This window comes from Marmota flaviventris, chromosome 2 (genome assembly GCF_047511675.1).
Source record: "Marmota flaviventris isolate mMarFla1 chromosome 2, mMarFla1.hap1, whole genome shotgun sequence".
Classification (NCBI taxonomy): domain Eukaryota; kingdom Metazoa; phylum Chordata; class Mammalia; order Rodentia; family Sciuridae; genus Marmota; species Marmota flaviventris.
In genome coordinates, this window is record NC_092499.1 from 195,872,814 (window position 1) to 195,894,490 (window position 21,677).

Genomic DNA, 21,677 nt, shown 5'->3' on the forward strand with positions numbered 1-21,677 from the left:
ACACAGGCCACCCACCTCTTCCGGGATTTGGTACGTTCCGCGCCGCGTGACGTAATTCCGCCTCCGGCGTCCTGCGCTGTTCCGCCATGGCCTCCGTGGAGTCGCGTCGGAGTCCTGCCAGCTCTCGGCAGGAGCCGGAGGGGCGCTCCCGAAGCCAGGACAAGTACTCGGTGCTCTTACCCACCTACAACGAGCGCGAGAACCTGCCGCTCATCGTGTGGCTGCTGGTGAAGAGCTTCTCCGAGAGGTAGCGCGCCCGACCTTCCTCCCCGAGGAACGGGATGAGCTGGCTCCGCCGGCCTGGGTGGCGGCGGTTGGCTGCGCGAGGCGGCCCTGCCAGCCTTCCCCGGGCTCACGCAGGCAGCCTCGAGGAGGAGGCCACCCCGCGAGGAAGGAAAGACCGACACTTGCCGAGTGTTCTCGTGTCCTGGTTCTCGGTCCAGCTCCCGGGTGTTGTGAGACGCTCGCGGTCCTGGTGACGAACGTCTTCTCCTCCGCTCGCCGCTTTTTTCTTAAAAGGCTGACCCCCCACTTTTACCTGGGGCGCAGCTGAAAGCCTGAGCCGCCCCCTCGGTGGTCATGGCCGCCGCCGGAGCCAGGGCCCGAGCGGGCGCCCTCCTCCCCGCCCCGGCGCCGAGGGCTTATGTAAGCGTGAGGTTGGGCCCGTGGGGTAGGGAACCGCCGCGGGCGGGATCGCCTTTCCGCAGAGGAGCGAGCAGGGCGGCCTCGGCGAGCCCTGTGGGGTGTTTGGTGGGGTTTCTAGAAAGGAGGATTTTGGAGTTTGAATTTCGAAGTGTTGTGCGATTAAAAAAAAAAGAGAGAATCTTGGCGGCTCAGAGTAATTTGTATGACGGTTAGACAAATGCGATCATGCTGCGAAAATCTGTAAACGTTTTTCCATAGCAACACGTACAATCGTAGCAAATTATTTTTGAAAAGTTAGGCGATAGCACTATGGCTATGTTATCATTTATTTACCCGGGTCATGTCAGTAACCAAATTATTTCCAGAGGTTTGGTTTTTGTTTTGGCTTTTGCTTTACAATCAGCCAACCTGAGCATTACCAGATTTACGTTGTTGTAAACCCTTGGTGGAAACCATTGCTGATTTGATCGTATTTCTTGGAATAACTATCTGCACGTTTAAGGCTCCTCAAAATTTAACTCGTATCTCTTTTCCACTTTAGATGTATGTGTTTTTAATTCTATTCCGACGCTCTTTCCAGATTAAAAATTAATCATGTAGCCAATCTTGTTCTAGGTTTATAGTCTGATTTTCATCACACGTACAGGTATATGTGCGTACATGTCAGTGGGTATATTATGAAGTTCAATTTATTCTAATTTTTTTTTTAAATGGGAGTGCTGGGAATTGAACTCAGGAACACTCCACTACTGAGCCACATCGCCAGCCTTATATTGTATTTTATAGGGCTCATTGAGTTGCTTAGCACCTTGCTTTTGCTGAGGCTGGCTTGGAACTGGCGATCCTCCTGCCTCAGCCTCCCCAGCAGAGCAGTTGAGATTACTGTCGCCCCTACACAGTTTATTTATTATAATTTTTGTAATGGTTTCTGGGCATGCTTTTAAAAATCAAAATGTAGTTTAGTGAAGGAAACCATTTTGTAGGTGCAGATTACGTTGTCACCTCAGCTTTATTTACGCTGCCTCACCTTAAGGTGACTTGGCTGATTTGAACACGGAGAATTTTGCTTATGAATAACTCCATTTTGTTTGAGAGAGATACTTCTTTTAGCATTCTACTAGAATGCTCATCTTACTGTTTGGGGTGTTAAAAGTTGTTCCCAAAGTTAAGAGCTCAGTGGGAAAGCGAAGTAGCCATACCTATAGGGGAATAGATTGGCTGTTTTATATTTTAAGTTTGCTGGGGCTGGCTTTTTTAGGCCTTTAGCAGTGGGATGTGTTGTCTGTTTCATTTCTTTGCATATATTGCTTACAGCAAAATCAAGAGGTAGCAGTGTTGTGTTCTTCCTTTCCCCTTTAACTTTGCAATGTCTTTATTAAAGGGGAAGGTGGAGATAGAGGGAAGCAGGGTGGTGATTAAGTATGCATTCACAAAGTATTTATTCACCAAATAAATACTTTGTGTTGGCTCGTTTTTTAAATAGAAAAGAAACTATCATGTGAAGTTAATAGAAAGTAACAGATATTAATGTTGAAGCACAGTAAAATCTCTTATAAATCTACTGTGCTTTTTTTTTTTTTTTTATTTTGTAGTGTGAGTTAATGGGTCCTACTGTTTGAAACAGGCATTTAAAAGATTGTGAACACTATTCTAAACATTTTTTAAGAGTGAAATTAAGTCAGATTTATTCCTGATATTTAAATCTGCTTGTATTAAACTAAAAAGCATAATCTCAAAATACTCAATTTGTTTTGAGTTGCCACTTAAAGTACTTTTGAAACATTTTACATACCTAAGATTTGATATTAAGATTCCAAGTTTTCACTTGGAAAGTAGGTAAATAAAATTTCATAGGATATCATATGTGATATGTATGTATGATACGTGTATATAAGATTTTCTAACTAAAGTGTATTTTTTCTGTGTAAGAATTTTTTGGTATCTTGGGTCATCCTAATAGCATTTTCCAGCAATTTACTAGGTTTGGAGGTGAAGTATTAAATGTTTGGCATTTATTTAATTTGATACTTGAAGTTTTCTTTAGTGACTAATATGGCAGTAAGTCTTCACTTATACTAGTGAGAAATCAATTATTAAATTATTTTTAAATTTGAAAAATTCTCCAAACATTAATACAAATTCAAATTTTTAAATTTTAGTGGAATCAACTATGAAATTATAATCATAGATGATGGAAGTCCAGATGGAACAAAGGATGTTGCTGAACAGTTGGAAAAGATCTATGGATCCGACAAAATTGTAAGTTACATGAGCATTTTTATGTCATATGAATTATGTTTGTATATGGAAAAGATGACAAATGAACAATGCTCAAATATAATCTATTTGCCTAGAAGTGAAAAGAAAAAGAACAACTTATGCCCTTGAGAATGAAATGCTTTTTCATTCTGCTTAAAATTTTACATATCATTGCTGTGTTGCGTTAGTGATAATTTTATAGCAAAAGAGTGAGCTTTAGGATGAATACTTTTTTTTCATCTTTTTAATAGTTGTAGATGAACAGAATGCCTTTATTTTATTTATTCATTCATTCATTTTTTATGTGCCTCACATATGGTAGGCAAGTGCTCTACCACTGAGCTACAGCCCCAGCCCCTGAATGAATGCTGTTTTTGTGACTGATTACTGCAATGAGCTTTCTTTGGCAAAATTAAAACATGTTGTTGAATTGACAAGTAATATCAAAGAATCAAGTTGCAATTTGTGTGAGTCTTTCTTTGCCCTTTCTCTGGGTACTCATTCTTTAGTAGAGAATGCTATTTGCAGGTAGGTGATTATAGGTTAGAAAGGTGACTATTTATATGTGGAACATAAATAACTTCAGAACACTTATCATTTTAATTTTTATATTTTAACATATTTTGTATTTTTAGAAAATGTTCTGATAATAAAATGTAATATATTTGTTATTTTAAGACATCAGTTATATTTTAAAACATCAAATAACTATACATTCAAGAGATTTGGTTACTTTAAAATAATTAAACTCTATCCTCAAATACAAAAATATTATATTTAACAAGATTAGTACCCTAACCAAATAATTACCTAACCAGATAATTCATAAAATAAGAGCTATAAATGACCAGTCAATGTGGGGGAAAAAAATGAGCCTCACTAAGAATTGCACAATAGAAGAGTATAATTAGCCTTTCTTAGTGGAAGGTTTCTTTTCTATTTTTTTTTTTTAAACTAGTGTTTTTTGTTTTTTGTTTTAGTTGTTGATAGACCTTTATTTTATTTATTTATATGTGGTGCTGAGAATCGAACCCAGTGCTTCACACATGCCAGGCAAGTACACTATCGCTGAGCCCCAGCCCCAGTCCTTAAACCAGTGTTTTTGAAAGTATGGTAAATGGTTGGATTCAAATCTATTGATCCTAGAATAGGTTGACATAGTTTTCTGAAATCTCAGCTGGCAATAATGTCATAACCCTCAAAATATTCATACTTTACTTTTGATGGTATTAAAGTATACAGTGGGTTTTAAAACTGCATGTGTTTTTAAATGCAGTCACATGGCTTACTTGGAATATTTTTTACTAATTATCTTTTTTTTTCCAAGATTTCCTCATAAGAATATCTTGCAAAGGTTTCTTGTTGCTCAAATTATAGTATTTCATGAAGTATTTTATTTTATTTAGAAGTAGTTGGACACAGTATCTGTACTTTATTCATTTATTTTTATGTGGTGCTGAGGATCAAACCCAGGGCTTCACACGTGCTAGACGAGTGCGCTACCGCTGAGCCACAACCCCAGCCCCTCATGAAGTATTTTATAAGTAAGCATATTTCACAGAATATGTCCCTGGCACTCTTGCAGGCATTTTACAGGAATTCACTGCTTATTCCTCATTCCAGCCCCGTGATAGTTTCGTCGTGCCACTATATGTGTCCAGGATCATGGCTAGTGAGCAGTGTAGCTGAGATTCAAATCAAAGTCTCATGGCTCAAGAGTCCAGGTCCTATCTGCCACTCTATTCTGCCCTACATAAAAAGGAGCTGTCAGATTGACGTGAGGAGGCAGAAAAGGATCTGGAGAGTGTGGAGAGGTAGGGTTGGTTAAGGGTTGAAAGTAAAGCACACTAGGTGGAAACAATTTGAGCTTAAACATATTATAAAATGTAAATATTACCTGTAAAATTGAAGTTGCCTTTGATAAGCATTTTTTAATGTGCATTCCAGTCTCTTCCCCCAGAAAAGACTCAGGTCAACAGTTTGTATTTTTGTGCATATGCCTGTAGAACTAGGTAGTGAGTTTTCTTTTATAAACACAAATATAATCATTAGTACTTCTAATGATATCTTGAAGAGGTTACTATATTCCCACATTACCTTTAACTATTTCATAATATTGTTTAGTAATGGATATAAACCTTTGCTGAAACAAGGTTATAGAAAATGTCGTGAGCTTTAAAAGTTTTGCTTATTTAGAGCAGGTACTCGTATTTTGTCAGTAACTATGAATCACAGAATCAAAATTTGAGATCTGACATGTCTTGTCTGATTCTGTCCAATGACTTGTGGGTGTCTATTTCTCCTCCCTGTAAGCTCTTATTGGACAAGAATAATTGTATCCATCTTTGTTCTTCCCCAAGACCTTTGCATGTTGTCAAAAAGAAAAGACATCTGTCCTGCTTGAATTGAACTGGGAAGGCTTTGTTAGAGATTTGGCAGTCTGCGGTGACCTGCTCATTCACAGCCAAATTCAGAAGGGGACAAGATATGCTCACTAGTTTCCAGCCAGAGGAAAATGCTAAACAACGAAATCAGGGGCCAGATATGAAGCAAAAAGTTTACAAGACTAAGTAATTGGAAAACTATTAAGAAGGAGGAAAACTTCACCTCTTGTTAGGAACATAATTTGTTATTGGAGCAGTAGAGAATGAGATGAAGTCATCCAAGTGTGAAGTTAAGATTAAGTTCATGGAGGAAGGGTGATGTCAGCATTGAAAATCACAGGGAATCAGGAGAGTAACGTGGCTATCAGCTATTCTGAAAAGGTATGGAACAATGAGTTATAGCATCAATTTTGTAGGAAGGCATCAGAAGGCATCATTGTTTTAAATGACAGATGTAGTAATAGATATAAAATTAATATTGTTTAAAATATGTTGGATAGTGCCAGAAAAAAATGCTTTGCCTGTAGGGTTGGGGATAAAGAATGTTGCTTTTTCTAAAAAGCTGTGTTAATGTATTTGGTTTGTTACCACCTTTTTTTTTACTTTGGCAAAAAATGTTAAGCATACGCTACTTTAAGGCTAATAAATGCATTGTTTCTGTTAAAACGAACATGCACTTACAGGAAGGGGTAAGATAGAATTTAGTCAAATTTTTTATTGAAGTATTGCTTCTTTTTCCTACAGCTTCTAAGACCACGGGAGAAAAAACTGGGATTAGGTAAGTAGACCCTCTAACCCCCTCATACCTGCAACTTGCCTTGGTAAAATCATCCAGTGTGTAATTTCCCAGTTTGGAACAGGACCAGATATAGCAACGTGGTGGATTTTAATGTGATCTTTATGACATTTAAGTAGTTTAACTTGGGTTACCTTTGTCAGTCAGGACCCACTCAGAAAAACAAACTGCTCTTTGAGTATAGGGAATTTAATACAAAGAATTTGGTTGCACAGATGAAGGAATTGCTGAGAAGCCAAAGGGAACAGTGAGGTTCCTAAGAAGTCAATAACAACTGGAGGCTCCTTACTGCTGCCCTTGTAGATGGAGCAATGAAGGGGTGTGGGGGCAGGTTAGAGCCCAAAACCTGGTCTGCCCAGAGGGAGCTAGAATGATGAGGTGGTCCTGCCAAATAACCTGTCAATGGAGGACACGTAGACTGTCCTTCTCCCTCCTAACAGTCTGCATCTGTACCTCACTAATTGTCTGTAAGCAGATGATAAGGGAACCTGGAAAATGTGGTTTCTACAATATAGCGTAGAGAAGGGCCAGAAAATGAGTCTGGGAACACATCATGGACCAGCATATTGCTTTAGCTGCACCTTTGGGCATAAGTTTAAAAGTTATTTTTTATTTCTAAAATAGAAAGATTTTCCAGTTAAATATAGGGTATTATAGAATATCTCAAATGAGCTCAGTAATTGAGATGAAACCCTGAATGCCTTTATTTCTGCCACTGCCCGCAGTTGCTCATGTTGAGAATTGGTATACATAATGAAAAATCAGGGAATTATGGAGAAAACAGTTCTTACGAGCTAAAGCTACCGTTCAGAAGACCTTTTGTTCCCTGGCATCATCAAACATTCTCAGTATTGGGCTGGGATTGTTGCTCAGTGGTGCAGCACTTGCCTAGCACATGTGAAAGTCTGGTTTCTATCCTCAGCACCACATAAAAAAATAAAGTTATTGTGTCCATCTACAATTAAAAATATTTTTCAAAACATACTGTCAACATTTTGGGGATTGAAATAATCTGGAAACTTCCATGAAAGCTGCCACAAAACTACTGACCATAGTCGCTTCTTCCCACTTTGTGAAAATGGACTTGGACTGCTGGGAAGAGCAGAAGCAGAGAAGCACATTAGGTAGTAGTAACCCAGGCATCAGAAGGTAGTGCATGGAAAGAAGGGAATTGAGAAAGAGTTTGGCTATAGAATCATTAGGACTTAACAATAGTTTAGAAATTAAAGTTTGGGGTAAGGTAGGGAATCAAAGATCACCCCTAGACCTGTGAGCGGAACACTCAAATAGTTGGTAATTTCCTGAAAGGTGGCCAATTAAAGTGGTGGGTATTTAGGGGTGATTTTGGAATGTTACATGTAAGATTTCTTAATATGCAAGTGGAGATAGCAAATAGGCTGCTGTATGAATATGGAGCTCTGAGAAGTATCTGGCCTTGTCAGTGTCTTGGAAGTATCAACATAAATATGACTTTTAAACCATGAGAATATGATAATTTTTATATATTCTGAGACTATCTTACTATTTCTATGCTAAACTAAAATATAGATGGGATCTAGTAAATTGACATCTGAATATGGAGTAGATACCCAGCTATATACTTAAGATGGAAACTGACCAACTTAATTAGTAATACTTTTAAAAAACTGATACTGCTTTTCAAGTGCTAAGCAATTTCCTCCCTATTCAAAAGTATACCAATGCGTATCTACTGATATTCTTTAATGGATATAAATGCTTTCATTTTTAGGAACTGCATATATTCATGGAATGGAACATGCCACAGGAAACTACATAGTTATTATGGATGCTGATCTCTCACACCATGTAAGGGGCATATTTCTTTATTAGCTGTTTATGATACTTTCAGCCTATTTTACTGACTTACTGTTTATTTTTTCTAAATTTCAGCCAAAATTTATTCCTGAATTCATTAGGTAGGTACTGTTTCTAATATGTGAAAAGAGTTACGATTGAAATCATTTTTCTTACATTGATTTTGGACTTTTTTTCATGAATTTAAAATGTACATGTTATTTTAACTTTTCTTTTAAAATATAACCAACATATAGATTTGAGACTCACAAATGTAGGTAGATGTGTGACTGATATAAATTAGGAGCCCTGAGAAATGAATGAACAGATCATTCCTTTGTTATCTAAATTCTTTTAGAGCACAGAGAAAGATTAAAGGAAGCCTTGAATCATTAGAGTAAGACACTATCAGCAAATAGGGTTTACTCTAGGAGTATAAATCATTCCTCATGTTAATAGAGAAAGTAGCATGATTGTGTATAGATACTAAAAGGTATTTTTTGTTTGTATTATTTGTTACATTTTCTAATAAGAACTGAAATAGAAGGAAACTACTTAAGCATGATTAAAATGACTTAGTCCTAACATAAATGTTATGCCCAATAGTGAAATTATCAATCATTTCCAATAAGTTTATTATTCACATTAAACATGGATTTAGGTAATACAGTAAGATAAGAATTTAGTTAGATATTGGTAAAGGATACAAAATTGTATTTGTTTGCAGGTGATATAATCTTAAAAAACCCAAGAGATGACAAAACCTCTGTGAATAAACTTCTGGCATGACAATCAGATCATATCACTCCCTGTTTAGAATACTTCACAGAGTTAACCCTCAACACCTGAGGGAAAAAATCCAAACTCCCTCATCCTTCCAACTCCTATATAAGTGGCTCCTGCCTCTTTCTGACCTGATCTTGTGCCACTACCCGATGCTCTCAGACCTTGGGCATAGTCCTCTTGTTTCTCAATATACACAGAGCTGAAAAGCTGTCTTCACTATACCTTAATGGCCAACTACTGCTCATCCTTTGATCTCTACATAAAATTGCTTAGATCTTTTCTGCTTATCTCTCTAACACTCAAAGCCGCCTTTGACCTAATAAGGAAATGGAACCCTGGGAATAGATTTTCTATTGTATTTTGGACTCAACTGGCCACATGTAGAAGAAATTCAGATGGCTAATAAACTTTTTTTTGGGGGGGCGGGGTACTGGGGATTGAACTCAGGGGCACTCGACCACTGAGCCACATCCCCAGCCCTATTTTGTATTTTATTTAGAGGCAGCATCTCACTGATAGTGCCTCGCTGTTGCCGAGGCTGGCTTTGAACTCGACATCCTCCCATCTCAGCCTCCAAGCCGCTAGGATTACATGTGTGTGCCACTGCGCCTGGCAGCTAATAAACTTAAGAGAAAATATTCACCATAGGATGCAAAGAAATGCAAAATAAAGTAACTATTATCCATTAGTTTCTCAAAATTTAAAACTTTTAGAGCAGTTACATCTAGTACTAATAGGTTTTTAAAAAAAATGGGCACATTCAAATATTGCTGAATAAAGTTATGAGTTGTAACTTTTGGAAAATGATTTCTGCAGTATCAGAAATATGAATAAGCTTTTGTTTGGTAATTCTAGTATATTCCATTTTGGGGGAATCTTAAGCATCATGGTAAATGTTTTTAAGAATGATTATTGTGGCATTGTTCATTATGGGGTTTTTTGGTCACTGGGGGTAGGGAACCTACCGTGAAAACAATCACAGATGTCTGACTTGAATGATTGGAACTATTTTTGTGGCTTTTAAAAAGAGGGGAGTTTTCTGTTGACCTGTGGAGGTATCTGTGATTCTGCAATATATATTATTAGCTGACAAAAAGCAAGTCAGAAGGTGGACTTTTTTGGATTTCATCTTTGTAAATGTGACCAAAAACTTTGAGGCACCCCTTTGATTAAATTTTTATATGTAAAGAGAAAGATCTAGAAGGAACAGACTTTTGTAGCATTGTGTTCACTTTTGGTGGTGGAAGGACTAGTTTATAATTTTACTAACACTTTTAAGGATAGTTTTACATGGTATAGTCAGCAAATAGTACTATGTTATAGTTTTTCCTTCATTTATTTAAGATAAATAAAAGAAAAACAGGGTTGAATTTCTCATTCTGGAAGGTCTTTCGGTAAATAATTCATCTGTTTCCTTAGCATTGTTTTTTTCTCTTTTTCTGTTAAAAGTTCTGTTTGTGTAGTTTATGGAAATACCTACTGAGCTCAGTAGCTTTTTCTCATTGACATTTTTTCCCCCTGTAGGAAGCAAAAAGAGGGTAATTTTGATATTGTCTCTGGAACTCGCTACAAAGGAAATGGTGGTGTATATGGCTGGGATTTGAAAAGAAAAATAATCAGGTATATATGTGTACTATAATTTCTCTCAATGTAACTACTGGAAATATATTATTTTGATGAAATTACATGCTGCCTTCATTTGTGCCAATAAATATTCCCAGGTGTAGCTTCTTACCTACACTTTTTCCTTTGCTCAGTGTGTTTTATTTTGGACAATTATCAAAAACTTACGAAATTTTGGTAGAAATGGTCTGGTTCAGTAAAAGTTACTCTACTGGACCTCAGTTTTGATTTGATTGAGTTATTCATCTATATTTTGAGGCTGGATAGGTAGGATCCCTCCCCCCATGTTTATATTTATTACTTTAAGTAAAAAAAATATGCCAACTTTTACTAAGCAACATAAACTAGTATATTCTATTTTGGGGGAATATAGGGCCCTGGAGTCAGATATGCCTGGGATATCCTCTTTGTCATTTGCTTCCAATTTTACTTTTTCTGACCTTTACCTTCCTCATCTTAAGATGGAAACAAAACCTACTGTTCCAAATTTCTATTACTGTCTTAACAAACCATCCCAAAGTTCAATGTCAAAATATCCATCATTTCTCACAACTCTGTGGATTGGCTGTTGGCGTCTCGGCAGGCTTCTGTTGGGGTTTTTGCAACATTTGGCAGTTGTTGCTGTTCTCAGTTCTCTGCAGGGCTCTCATCTCCAGAAAGCTGGAGCAGCTTCTTTGCCAGGCGCCTTCAGGGAACATCCAAGAGTACAGCAGTGGAAGCTGCAAGACCACTTGAATTCTAGGCTCCTGGGGGTTCACACAGGGTCAGTTTTTTTTGTCAAACCATTTCATGAACAAGAGATGGGGGTGGGAGAATTCCCTTTTTTGATGGGAAGACCACAAAAAAAATATTTTTCATATTTTACCTATCTAACGTACTTTTTCAGGGTAGCAGGAAGATGAGATATATTTCTTGTCACTGATATCTTTTACCACCCATTTCACTCCTATTAAAGATTCATTTAAGTTCATCTCAGTTTTGCCTCTACTAGAACCTAGGACCTGCCATGTAGAACATTTAAGAATCTTATCTTCTGTAACATGGAGTTGGATAAAGCAGTGCTTTTCAGTCCTGCTAAATATTAGAATCATGTAGAGAGAAAATCTCATACAACTACACCTATTTGTCATCCTTTCCTCACACACACTGCAGACCATTTGAGAATCTCCAAAAGTGGGCCAAAGGCTTCAGCGTTTTTCACAGACTTCCTAGATGAATGTTGTGAGCCAGTGTTGAAAACAAGTGAACTTGATCTCTAAAGGCACTCGGGTCATTTACCTATTATTTAAAATTAAGGACTCCCAATCACAGATACATTACACCTTTTAGTTGTACCTGTTAGTAGCTGTTAATATCATCTGCAGTGTCCTAGAGTATAAACTTTAGTTCTTATCAGTATGATTCAAATCTAGAATTCAAACCCAAAGCTGACAGCTTATATTGTTACATTGTGTGCATTTATGAACATTATGTATAACTATAATGCACCAATAAAAAATGTGAGGAAAAAACCCCTCAAGATTGAGTGGCTCTTACAACATTTTAATTAATTAAAAGACCCCAGTTTTAAAATTAACATATTTCCCAGCATGGTGGGACACACCTGTATTCATGGCTACTTGGGAGCTAAGGTAAGAGGATTATTTGAGTTCAGCCTGGGCAACATACAAGACCCTCTCAAAAATAAATATACTATCTTGTGTAGATGTACAAAAGTATACACATACATACACATATTCCTTTGTTTATACCCATTTGTGATAAAGGGATAAACTATATAATATTTTTATAGGTATTAGAAGCAAATTGAAGGGAAAATGTTTTTGTTAGCCATCATCCCATATACCCTAATCTTGGTGGTTTGCATACAGTCTTAGCTAGGGAGGCTTGGGCTTAGGAAGAAAGCCACTCACTTCAGATTGTCCCAGAAAACTTTCTGAATCTACACATGCTAAAATAGGTGCAATACAAAAGTCACTTTCTTTAGACACTTGGCATCTTTTTGAAAGATTAATAATAGCTATTAATCACTACTATCTTATAATTGATGATACTCTTGTGTTTGAAGTCATTGTTGTTGACTTGAGTGTGTTTTACCAAAGTTCTTGTTTGAATCCAGAATCCTCAATACATTGGTATTTGGAGAAAAAGCTTTTAGGAAGTAATTAGTTTGGGAGGTATCTAGAGGATAAGCTCCATGGTAGGACTGGTGCCTTCGTAAGAAGAGGCTAGAGAACTTACTCTCCTTCCCTTTGTGTGAGAATACAGAAAGCCAACATCTTGATCTAGGATTTCCCAGCCTCTAAAACTGAGAAATAAATTTCTGTTGTTTAAGCAACCTAGTATAAGGCATTTGTTAAAGTGGCAAAGCAGATTTAAGGCTAAAAAAGTGAATCAATTTCCAGAGATCATTAAAAGCCAACATCCTCTTCTACCTGCATACCATCATAAAAGTACCATTTTTATACATTCCCAACAAAAATTCAATCTCTGTGCAGATTAGAATCTGAAAAGGAAACCCCTTACCAGATCCCTGTCTTTTTCCATCTGTTAAATTCTTTATCGTTTAAAGGGATGATTGCTTTATGGGTCTTAAGTTCACTTTCAAAGAACAAGAGTCCCTATTTTCTGAAAAATGGGTGTCAAGTTTCATTTCACTAAAAATTTCTCTTTGTTGTAGAGAATTAACATTTTTGTGTAATTAATGCTGCATTTATGAAATTAGCACTTTTAGCATTGTGCTCTTGGAAATGTTTCTCTTGTATATCAATTGTATTTAATTAAGAAAATGATTGTTTTATTTGGCAGCCGTGGGGCCAATTTTATAACTCAGGTTTTGCTGAGACCAGGCGCATCTGATTTAACAGGAAGTTTCAGGTACAGTGAAAATTTCTACTATTTATAACTTCCTGCCTAAATTTCTTGTGTTACAATAGCTATTTTAAAGAAATGCTTTATATTCTACCCTGTTTCTGTCCTGGAATGCTAGAAGGACAGAAGTTGCTTATGTAGCCTAAATGTCTCTGAAGGAGAAATATCGTACTTTTTCTTTAAAAGTTGAGAGCAGGAGTTAGGTCAGTGTGGTGCTTACCTTAGTATTGGGCTCAATTGCTCACGTAGAACATTGCTGTTAAGTGACTGGGAATATGCTCCTGAGAACAACAACACATAGTCCAGTAATTTTCTATAGTTTTATGAGTACTTACAGCATTACCTACAGGAAAAAAAAACTTAGAATCTTTACTATTTAGGTAGAGTTTTTAGTTACTTTGTTCTCCATGTAAATTTAGGGGGGGGAATGTGGTGTCAGTGCTGGTGATCGAACCCAGGGCCTCAGGCAGGCTAGGCAAGTGATCTACACTGAGCTACTCTCCAGGCATATACACACACATGCGTGCATGCACACGTAATCTATACACATAACGTGGTTTTTTTTAGTTTGGCTGTGTGTGTGTGTGTGTGTACACACACGTTAGGAATTTTGAACCCAGGGCCTCAAATGTGCAAGGCAAGCACTAACCACCAAGCCCTGTGCCCAGCCGTGTGAATTGCTTTGTATGACTGGGCCAAATTACAATTAAAGATTGCCAGATTTTTTTCCCCCGTTTCTGAAACTAGAAAATGCCTGCTCTTTTATCTTAAGGTCCCAAACCCCATGCATTACTTAATTTATATTACTTGTTTATTGTTTTCTATTAAATAATGTTAGGTTCTACTTTAATGGAAAAATCTAGGTTGTTTGTCAGAATTCATTGTTAGTTGCTGACTCTTGAAGGGAAATAAAAAGAAAAAATAAACCTCTATAGCTGAAAAGTAAGTTGATTAGAAACTAGACATTGGGCCAGGCATGTTAGTGCATATCTATAATCAATCCCAGCAATTTGGGAGGCTGAAGTAGGAAAATCCCAAGTGTGAAGCCAGCAACTTAGGGAGAGACCCTGTCTCAAAATTATTTAAAAAAAAAAAAACTTGGTATATAAAAGAAAGGAGTTCTATAAATATATCCTTTTAATTCCAAATTTAAAGCAAAGGAATCCTGTGTGATCTGATTAAGATCTCTGGTTGCTGTGTAGCAGTAATACAAAGAATAGTGGCACTCACAAAATCTCTGTACAGAACTTCCCTCTCTGGATTTCACAGGCCACAATTTTGATGGTTTTGAGGGAAGTCCCGGGGTAGCTCCTGAGTCATGGAGATAGAGGTTGGGAAGAAAAACAGCAATGACATGAGGCTTCCTCACTACCTCAGAGCAAATGGGGCTTAAGCTAAAGAATGGCCTAGGAGTTCTGGATCTACACAGTCAGAGCGGTGATGGGGCACGTTTATCATTCAGTGGGGTTCTTTGTCTTTAGGTCCCTAGAATTAGAAGAAAAAGGAATACAAATATTTTTAGAAAAAGGAATCTCAGAAAGCTGCAATCTGACATAAAGCCATTTAATAGCAAAGACCAGCTGGATGCTGATCATACGTATGGGAACAAAGTCTTACATTTGTGTCCTTTTAATTTATTAGCCATATGTTTGAAGATACCATGGGAGGGGGCAATGGGGAAGATGAAGGTAGTACTGAAAAGAAGTATCTTAGAAAATGATTCTTAAAGAGCCAAGCGTGGTGGCACATGCCAGTAATCCCAGCATCTTGGAAGGCTGAGTCAGGAGGATTGCAAGTTCAAAGCCAGCCTCAGCCACTTAGTGAGGCCCTAAGCAACTCAGTGAGACCCTGTCTATAAATAAAAGACTAAAGAGGCTGGGGTTATGGCTCAGTGGTTAAGTGCCCCTGGGTTTAATCCCCAGTACCAATAGAAAGAAAGAAAATGAAAATGATTCTTAAAGGGAAAGAAATCGTAGCCCACTCTACTTGTAAAGGCTGGAATAGTCCCATCACTGTCAGTCCTTCCAATCCCATCATCCTAATATCCTCCCTCCCTCACTTAACATCATGTGACATTATATATCTTTAGTTTTTAGTTCACTCCTAAAACATAGTAAGACATATTGCTAATTGTGTTAATGAGTATTACTACCATCATATTTTCACTCTTCATATTTATTTCAAATTTCTTTGAATTCATTCAGGACCTTTGTGGGAAAGGAGTGCACACACTAAACTCTCTTCTTACGTTCTTCCAAGGGCTCTGCTGTCTGTCTATTGTGTCATACACACTTAAAAGCCAAAAGGTAATGATAACCTTAGAAAATCCTGGAGTAAAATCTGGATTCCAGGTAACAATAGACATTGTAGGTCCAGGTGGTCTTAACTTGGTGAGAAATAAAGTTATGCCAAACTGCCTCTCCTAGTAAAGGTAGGAATTTCTGGCATCTTACTCATTGATACAAACAAACAAAATCTCTTTGGAAATAACTCCCTGCTATTCATAGTTACTGAAGAAAGTGATTTGGCTTACCCACAGGACTTCGCAATTCCTCTCTTTGGCTTTGTAAATCTGTTGAGCTCTGTGTTTGACCTGCAGTCCATCTAAAGGTTAGGCTGTATGCCAGCCCACTATAAATGTCTGTGACCTCACTCGTAATAGATAAATCCTACCAGGATCCCCTCTTTCCTGTAATGCCTCAGTACCTGTCCTAATGTAGATGCACTGCTTATCCTAGTGGGAATCATATTATCCTAGGAAATGTCTTAAGTAAATCTCGGGAAATAGACATGTATGCTGAAGTTCCAATCAGTTATGTATTCTTTCTTGTCTTATATATATATTGTAAATGTCAATTCTGTTTTTCCAATATTTGGAATAGTTTTTTTCCCCTTTCAACATTAAATGTAAACTTTTAGGAAATTTAAGAATAGGTGGTTCTGTATCAAATGCTTCATTTTACCATATTTTAACAATTCCCAGTAGTTAGTGTCTGATAGGAAGATGATTCTCTAAAAAGTACTGAGAATTCGTTTTTCCGGATTATTCCAGACTACGTGGTACATATTTCATGGCCTTTCTTGGTTGGGACCAGAAGTATCAGAGTCATCAAGTATGAGAATTTTTCTTTGTGCCAGTGGCTAGTGAAAGTCAGGCTGTATAAATACCAGTGAACTCTTGGAAAACTCAAGATATACATGTAGGCAAGTGATATTTATCCAGATGTTCATGTACATTTTGATTTTTTACAGATTATACCGAAAGGAAGTTCTACAGAAATTAATAGAAAAATGTGTTTCTAAGGGCTATGTCTTCCAGATGGAGATGATTGTTCGGGCAAGACAGATGAATTATACTATTGGTGAGGTATGTAACTGATGTAGTAATGTCATATTCCTCATAAAGGAACAGTACAGTGTGGACATGTTGTAATAAAAAGTTTAACTTTGATAACTACTAAATTAATGTTGTGGGTTTCCAGTTGTTTAGAATGTCTCTGCACTAAAGGGTGAATCCCTTTCATATGTAATACACGTGACCTACTGAAAATTAAAGTCACTGGTACCTCCTTCATCTGAAGCCTTTATTTTGACCAGTCAGCCTCATTTTGAGTGCCTTAGCTGCTTTTCCTCTTAGAGCCAGCAACCACCATACTTTGTCATGAATAATGAAACCCATGTGCCCATTTCCTGTGAACAAGTGGAAGTGGCCAGAGTAAGAGTCCTGTGATATTTCAGGGTAGCAGTGAGCTCTTAGGGAAGCTCTGCACTACACTAGAATGCCACTTGTTTAAGTTATAAGGTTTCCAACTTAATGCCAAACAGTGGCAGCTAAACTGGACATACTGAAGCAGCTCAGTGAAGGGCCATTATACATTTAAAGTGTACTTTTTCCTTGAAATTTAGCTTTTCTAACAGTTGTAGATTTGATTCTTGTGACTTATTTTTAGATGATAGATGTGTGTTCAATTTAAAGGCTTGGCAGTACATGCAATTACTTCCTGAGTCCCTTACTTCTGAACTCAGTTAAAGGACTTATTGTGGGACTGAATTTTTCTGTTCCATTAATAACAGTTGAATACCTGCTGGTCCCTAATTTTTTGAAAACTGATTTTAATGTACATTTTTTCAACCAGGTTCCAATATCATTTGTGGATCGTGTTTATGGTGAATCCAAGTTGGGAGGAAATGAAATAGTCTCTTTCTTGAAAGGATTGTTGACTCTTTTTGCTACTACATAAAAGAAAGTTACTCATTTATGCTTACCATGGTCATTTCAATGTAAACATAAAAGAAGCCTGGTTACTGATTTTTGTAAAACGTACTCTTAAAGCATAAACCATGAGGTAAGGAAATTTTCATGCAAATCTTTTTTTCTGGAGAAACTCCCATTTTATATTTCATATTAAATAATTATAAAAGTTATTGGTTCAATGAGCAGTGTTTCAATTTTCATTTATATTTTGCTGTATTAAGATCTATAAATAAATGTATACTTTTTTTGCACAAAATGTTGCTGCTTTCATTACAGTATGTGAATGCAGAGTTTCTGACATGAAACAGAATCTCAAGTATTTGTCATGAAAACTAGATTCCTAGCTCTTTATACCTAGGAGATGTCAGAAGTAAGGGGAAAGTTAACTGTATTTATGAGATAAGTAAAGCTGTTTCCATTACCAGTTGAAGAAGTATAAGTCTCTGCCCTTTCTTCAAAAAGTCTCAAATTTCTTAAGCTAGATAATATACTTAGAGCATTTGGGTTGAATTGAAGAAGCATTTTGTCTACTTAGAGCAAGTGTATTTGAAGTACATATTGTGAATTGGAAAACAATTGGCAGCAGTTGATTGCATAGCTGTTTTTTGTTTTTCTCTCTTAAGTAATAACCCTGTCAGTATGGAAAAACATTTTGCCTCGCTTTATCTCAAAATCTTTGTTTACATTTTATTTCAAACCCCTCAACAAAGCTCATGTCTTTTTATTAATGTGGCAAAAATCTCTTCCCTGTAGCTCTGTGGCAGATCACCAGGAAAGTGTTCTGCCAGTTAAAATGAAGGATAAGTTGTATTGTAAAGCCAGGGCAAATATTCCGTTTACCTACCTTGTCTATCATAGGTGATTTAATTGTATCATAGCTTTTGGGTCATGCAGTATCTTAACATTTGAGTAAGGGCATACTTTGAGCAAATAAGCTTAATATCTAGTTGACTTTCTTTTGCAAATAAAAGGAAGAGGAGGCGTACTTAATTGTATCTAGTGAATAGTATTGACTGACTTAATTTAACTGTGCTAAAGAAACTGAAAGTCTGATTTTTCATTTGCCTTACTCTCAGATCCTACCAAAGACGAATACTAGACTAAAACCTTTGGTGTCATTTTGAACATTAGTCTCTCCCCAACTCCCATAGTTGAACCTAAAACTACACACTCCAGTGGGAACTACTGCTGTTAATTCTTCTGCCCAAAGCTGTTTGGTTAGCCCACCAGGGACCAACTTTCCTTAGGAAATAACTTGTCTCATCATTAAGAACGAGAACTTCAACAGTTCTTGATTTAAAAAAAAAAAAAAATTGTTTTAAGCTGTAATACAATTGTGATATTCTCAAAAGTTTCTTTTTTTTTTTCTTCCTGTGTTGTTTTTCTTGGAGAGTTAAGAATCTATTCTCTTTAAATGGAGTTTCCAGCATCAAGTACATGGAACAGAAATTAAGTAACAATCTCAGAGAACCTACTATAGAGATAGTGTTGCCTTCTCATGCCTCACAAGAGTAGAAATCTTCAATTCTTGTTCTCACAATCATTATAGCACTATCAATTGGAATTTACCAAGAATGGTTGAGCAGTGAACATTCGTTCACCATTTGGATATCATTTAGAAAAGAATTTGAACTATTTAGATGATTTTTGTAGTAAATCTGGTGACTTAAACACTGAAATCATTTTAAACATTTACATCTGAATCTAGCATCCCTTTTTGCTTCATAAATGAAACCAAGGATGAAATCCAGATGTTCTTCCTTTGTGTTTGTTTTATCCCTGCATGAAATCTAAGCATATCTAAGGAAAACTAAAGATAAGTTTATTTTGCTTATTTCGTATTAGTATTTGTCTGTCTTATGCGATGTGTAATTAGATTCTTTATCTCTAGTCCTCTCAATCACGTGCTTCCTTCCCACACCTTTTATTAGCAAAATTTTCCAGCTGTTGTTTTCCATTGAAATACTGATTTCACTTTTAAAGATGTATTTTATCACAATTGCAGAAATTAATGGAAGACCATGTTAAATGAAGGTTTGTTAAACTTGCTTACCAGTCTTAGGCATCATACTTCTTTAAGTCAGATTCTTTGGGCATGGTAAGTATGACTGGAAACTCTCTGAGCTTGTAACGTTACAATATTTACAGACCACATATTGGAAAACAATGGGCTTGGTATCTTTACAATTGATATTTATTACTTTTAAATACTTTTAACCTATTATATATTCTCAGATGCACATAAAAGATGGGTTTTAAAATGTTGAGACAATGTATTGGTTGGGTTTGACCTACAGTTACAAACTGCATCCCTGTTGTCGTGCTGTCATGTTATGCGAGCACTAGAAGTCACTGGCTCTAGGACTTCAAGGTGTTAAGGTTCTTGATGAAACTCGGAGGCAACATCACTTTGCATCCTTAGGCTTCACCATTGGGTGGTTTCAAAACACTAGGGATCCCACTTGTTTTCTTCAGGCCAAAGAGAAGAGTCCATCACTTTGACTTGGAAGAATGTCAAGAGCAGGCCTTCTGTAAAACTCAGCCCGGTCCACGAGTGCCCCACCCACCCACAGACGGGTCCAGACGTCCATGGGGTTGTCTCATCTCCAGTGGGTGTGCGAAGCACGAGGCCCTCACACCTCCTTAAAGGCAGGAGGCGTCAGGCGCAACTGGCAGGTATCCCTGCCCCTTCCCACTGTGGCCCAGCCCATGAGCGCGCGCGCCTCCCAGCACGTGGAGCCGCCCCGGCTGCCCCGCACACCCCTCCCGCCAGATGTAGTCCAGGCCCAGCTGGGCCCGCGCAGGGATCCCCAGCACGGCCACCTGACTGAGTGCTGGGCGTGCTGCGGCCCGCTGCTTCTGCCTCCGCCGCCGGCGCTGCGGCCAGAGGAAGTCGCCCGCGGAGCACACGGGCCCCGAGAGCGCAGTGCGGCCATTATCCGCGGCGCCTCCTAGTGGGTCAGTGGCAAATCCTCCTGGTTCTCGCGAGAGCTCCCCCTCAGTGGGGATTATATAATTTCCCCTAGGCGGGGGTGGGGTGCTGGGGCACACTCCCTAAGGAAAAGTTGGGTGTAAGCACAGATGGGAATAGGAGAGTTGTCCCTGGGGGGCACAGGGGGAAGGGGTACTGTCCCCCACTCCCCCCCCCCACTTAGCTGGACAATGAGTCCTCTTATGCTAATGAGGTACTTACGTCACTTCCGCTCTTTCTCGGCCGCCATTTTGGCTAGGGCAGGTTCGGGGACTCGCTCCGAGGCGCTTGTATTGTCTGCCGAGGGGAGACGCGGGATCGGCCCCCTCCCCCGCCTGTTGCCGCCGCCGCCTCCGCCGCCCCGGTCTCCCCTCCGCCGCCCGCCGGGATCCATGAGCTGAACTCCCGCCCCCCGGCCGCCGCCATCTTGTGCCCCCTCCCCCTCCCGCAGGCAGCGCTAAGGGGGATTTTGGCGTCTCCTCAGACACAGCTCCCTCTCTCGGTCCCCGCAGCCGCGGAGCGAGAAGAGCGCGGCCGCCGCCCGCCCGCCCGCCCGCGCCGGTGAAGCCGCCGCTCCCACACCCTCCGTCTCCTCCCTCCGCCCCTCCTTTGTCTGCACCGCTCGACGACGCTGCCGCCGCCGCCGTCGCCCGCGCGGGGACTGGAGGGAGCCGCTCGCGCCGCCGCCGCCGCCCGCCGCTCTGCTGCGCCCGCCGCGCCCCCCGGCAGCAGCCGCGGCCGCGGCGCGAGCCGGAGCCCGCCGAGCCAGAGCGCGACGAGGCCCGGGGCGCGCCCTCGCCGCCACCGCCGTGCCGCCGCCATCCGCCCGCCGCCGCCGCCCGGCCCCCGAGCACGCCGGCCCCGCGCGCGCCTCGAGGCCGAGTCAAGGTAAGCCGGCGCGCGGACCCGCGGCCCTGCCCTGCCCTGCCGCCCGGCCCGGGCGCGGGGCGCATTGTGCTCGCGTTGCCACCGTCCACGCACACACACGCTCCTTTGCATACTCCACTGCCCGCGGGCCGCCAGTCCAGGCGCGAACCGCTACCCCGGCCCAGGTCGGGGGTCCAGGCGCCTCCTCCTGCAGCCCGACCCCCTTCTCCGCCCCGCTGGCTCGCCGAGGCCGGCGGCCAGCCTGGCCACCCGGGGCTTTTGCAGCTAATGGCATCTCCCCGCACCCCGCCCCCAGCCAGACCGAGCTTCTCCCATCCCTGGAACTAATCCCTTCCGCCCCTCCCCCAAACGAGCCCCCCACGCACACCCCAGTGCCTGGAACGA

General features: G+C 39.7%; 2 protein-coding genes and 1 long non-coding RNA gene across 5 annotated transcripts in view; 2 read left to right on the top strand and 1 right to left on the bottom strand.

Annotated features, from left to right (window-relative positions):
* The first annotated feature begins 68 nt into the window (after window positions 1-68).
* Window positions 69-17,604, top strand: Dpm1 (dolichyl-phosphate mannosyltransferase subunit 1, catalytic). The gene is made up of 9 exons (XM_027946461.3): window positions 69-247; window positions 2,805-2,904; window positions 6,033-6,066; window positions 7,835-7,911; window positions 7,996-8,021; window positions 10,210-10,305; window positions 13,117-13,185; window positions 16,432-16,546; window positions 17,316-17,604. The coding sequence occupies exons 1-9, from the start codon at window positions 87-89 to the stop codon at window positions 17,418-17,420; spliced, it is 783 nt and encodes a 260-aa protein (XP_027802262.1). The 5' UTR covers window positions 69-86; the 3' UTR covers window positions 17,421-17,604.
* Window positions 17,605-19,606: 2,002 nt separating this feature from the next.
* LOC114101455 (uncharacterized) lies at window positions 19,607-20,836 on the bottom strand. Its single transcript, XR_003584317.2, has 2 exons — window positions 20,628-20,836; window positions 19,607-20,488 (listed from the first exon to the last, which is right to left on the bottom strand). It is a non-coding gene; the product is annotated as an uncharacterized lncRNA (long non-coding RNA).
* A 395-nt stretch (window positions 20,837-21,231) lies between these two features.
* Adnp (activity dependent neuroprotector homeobox) overlaps window positions 21,232-21,677 on the top strand; it is a 30,534-nt gene continuing 30,088 nt past the window's right edge. The window contains exon 1 of one of the 3 annotated variants that reach the window (XM_071608987.1): window positions 21,232-21,293. The gene's annotated coding sequence lies outside the window, so the exon portion shown is untranslated. The remainder of the gene's footprint in view (window positions 21,294-21,677) is intronic. The other 2 variants (XM_027946476.3, XM_071608990.1) reach the window with 2 other exon arrangements.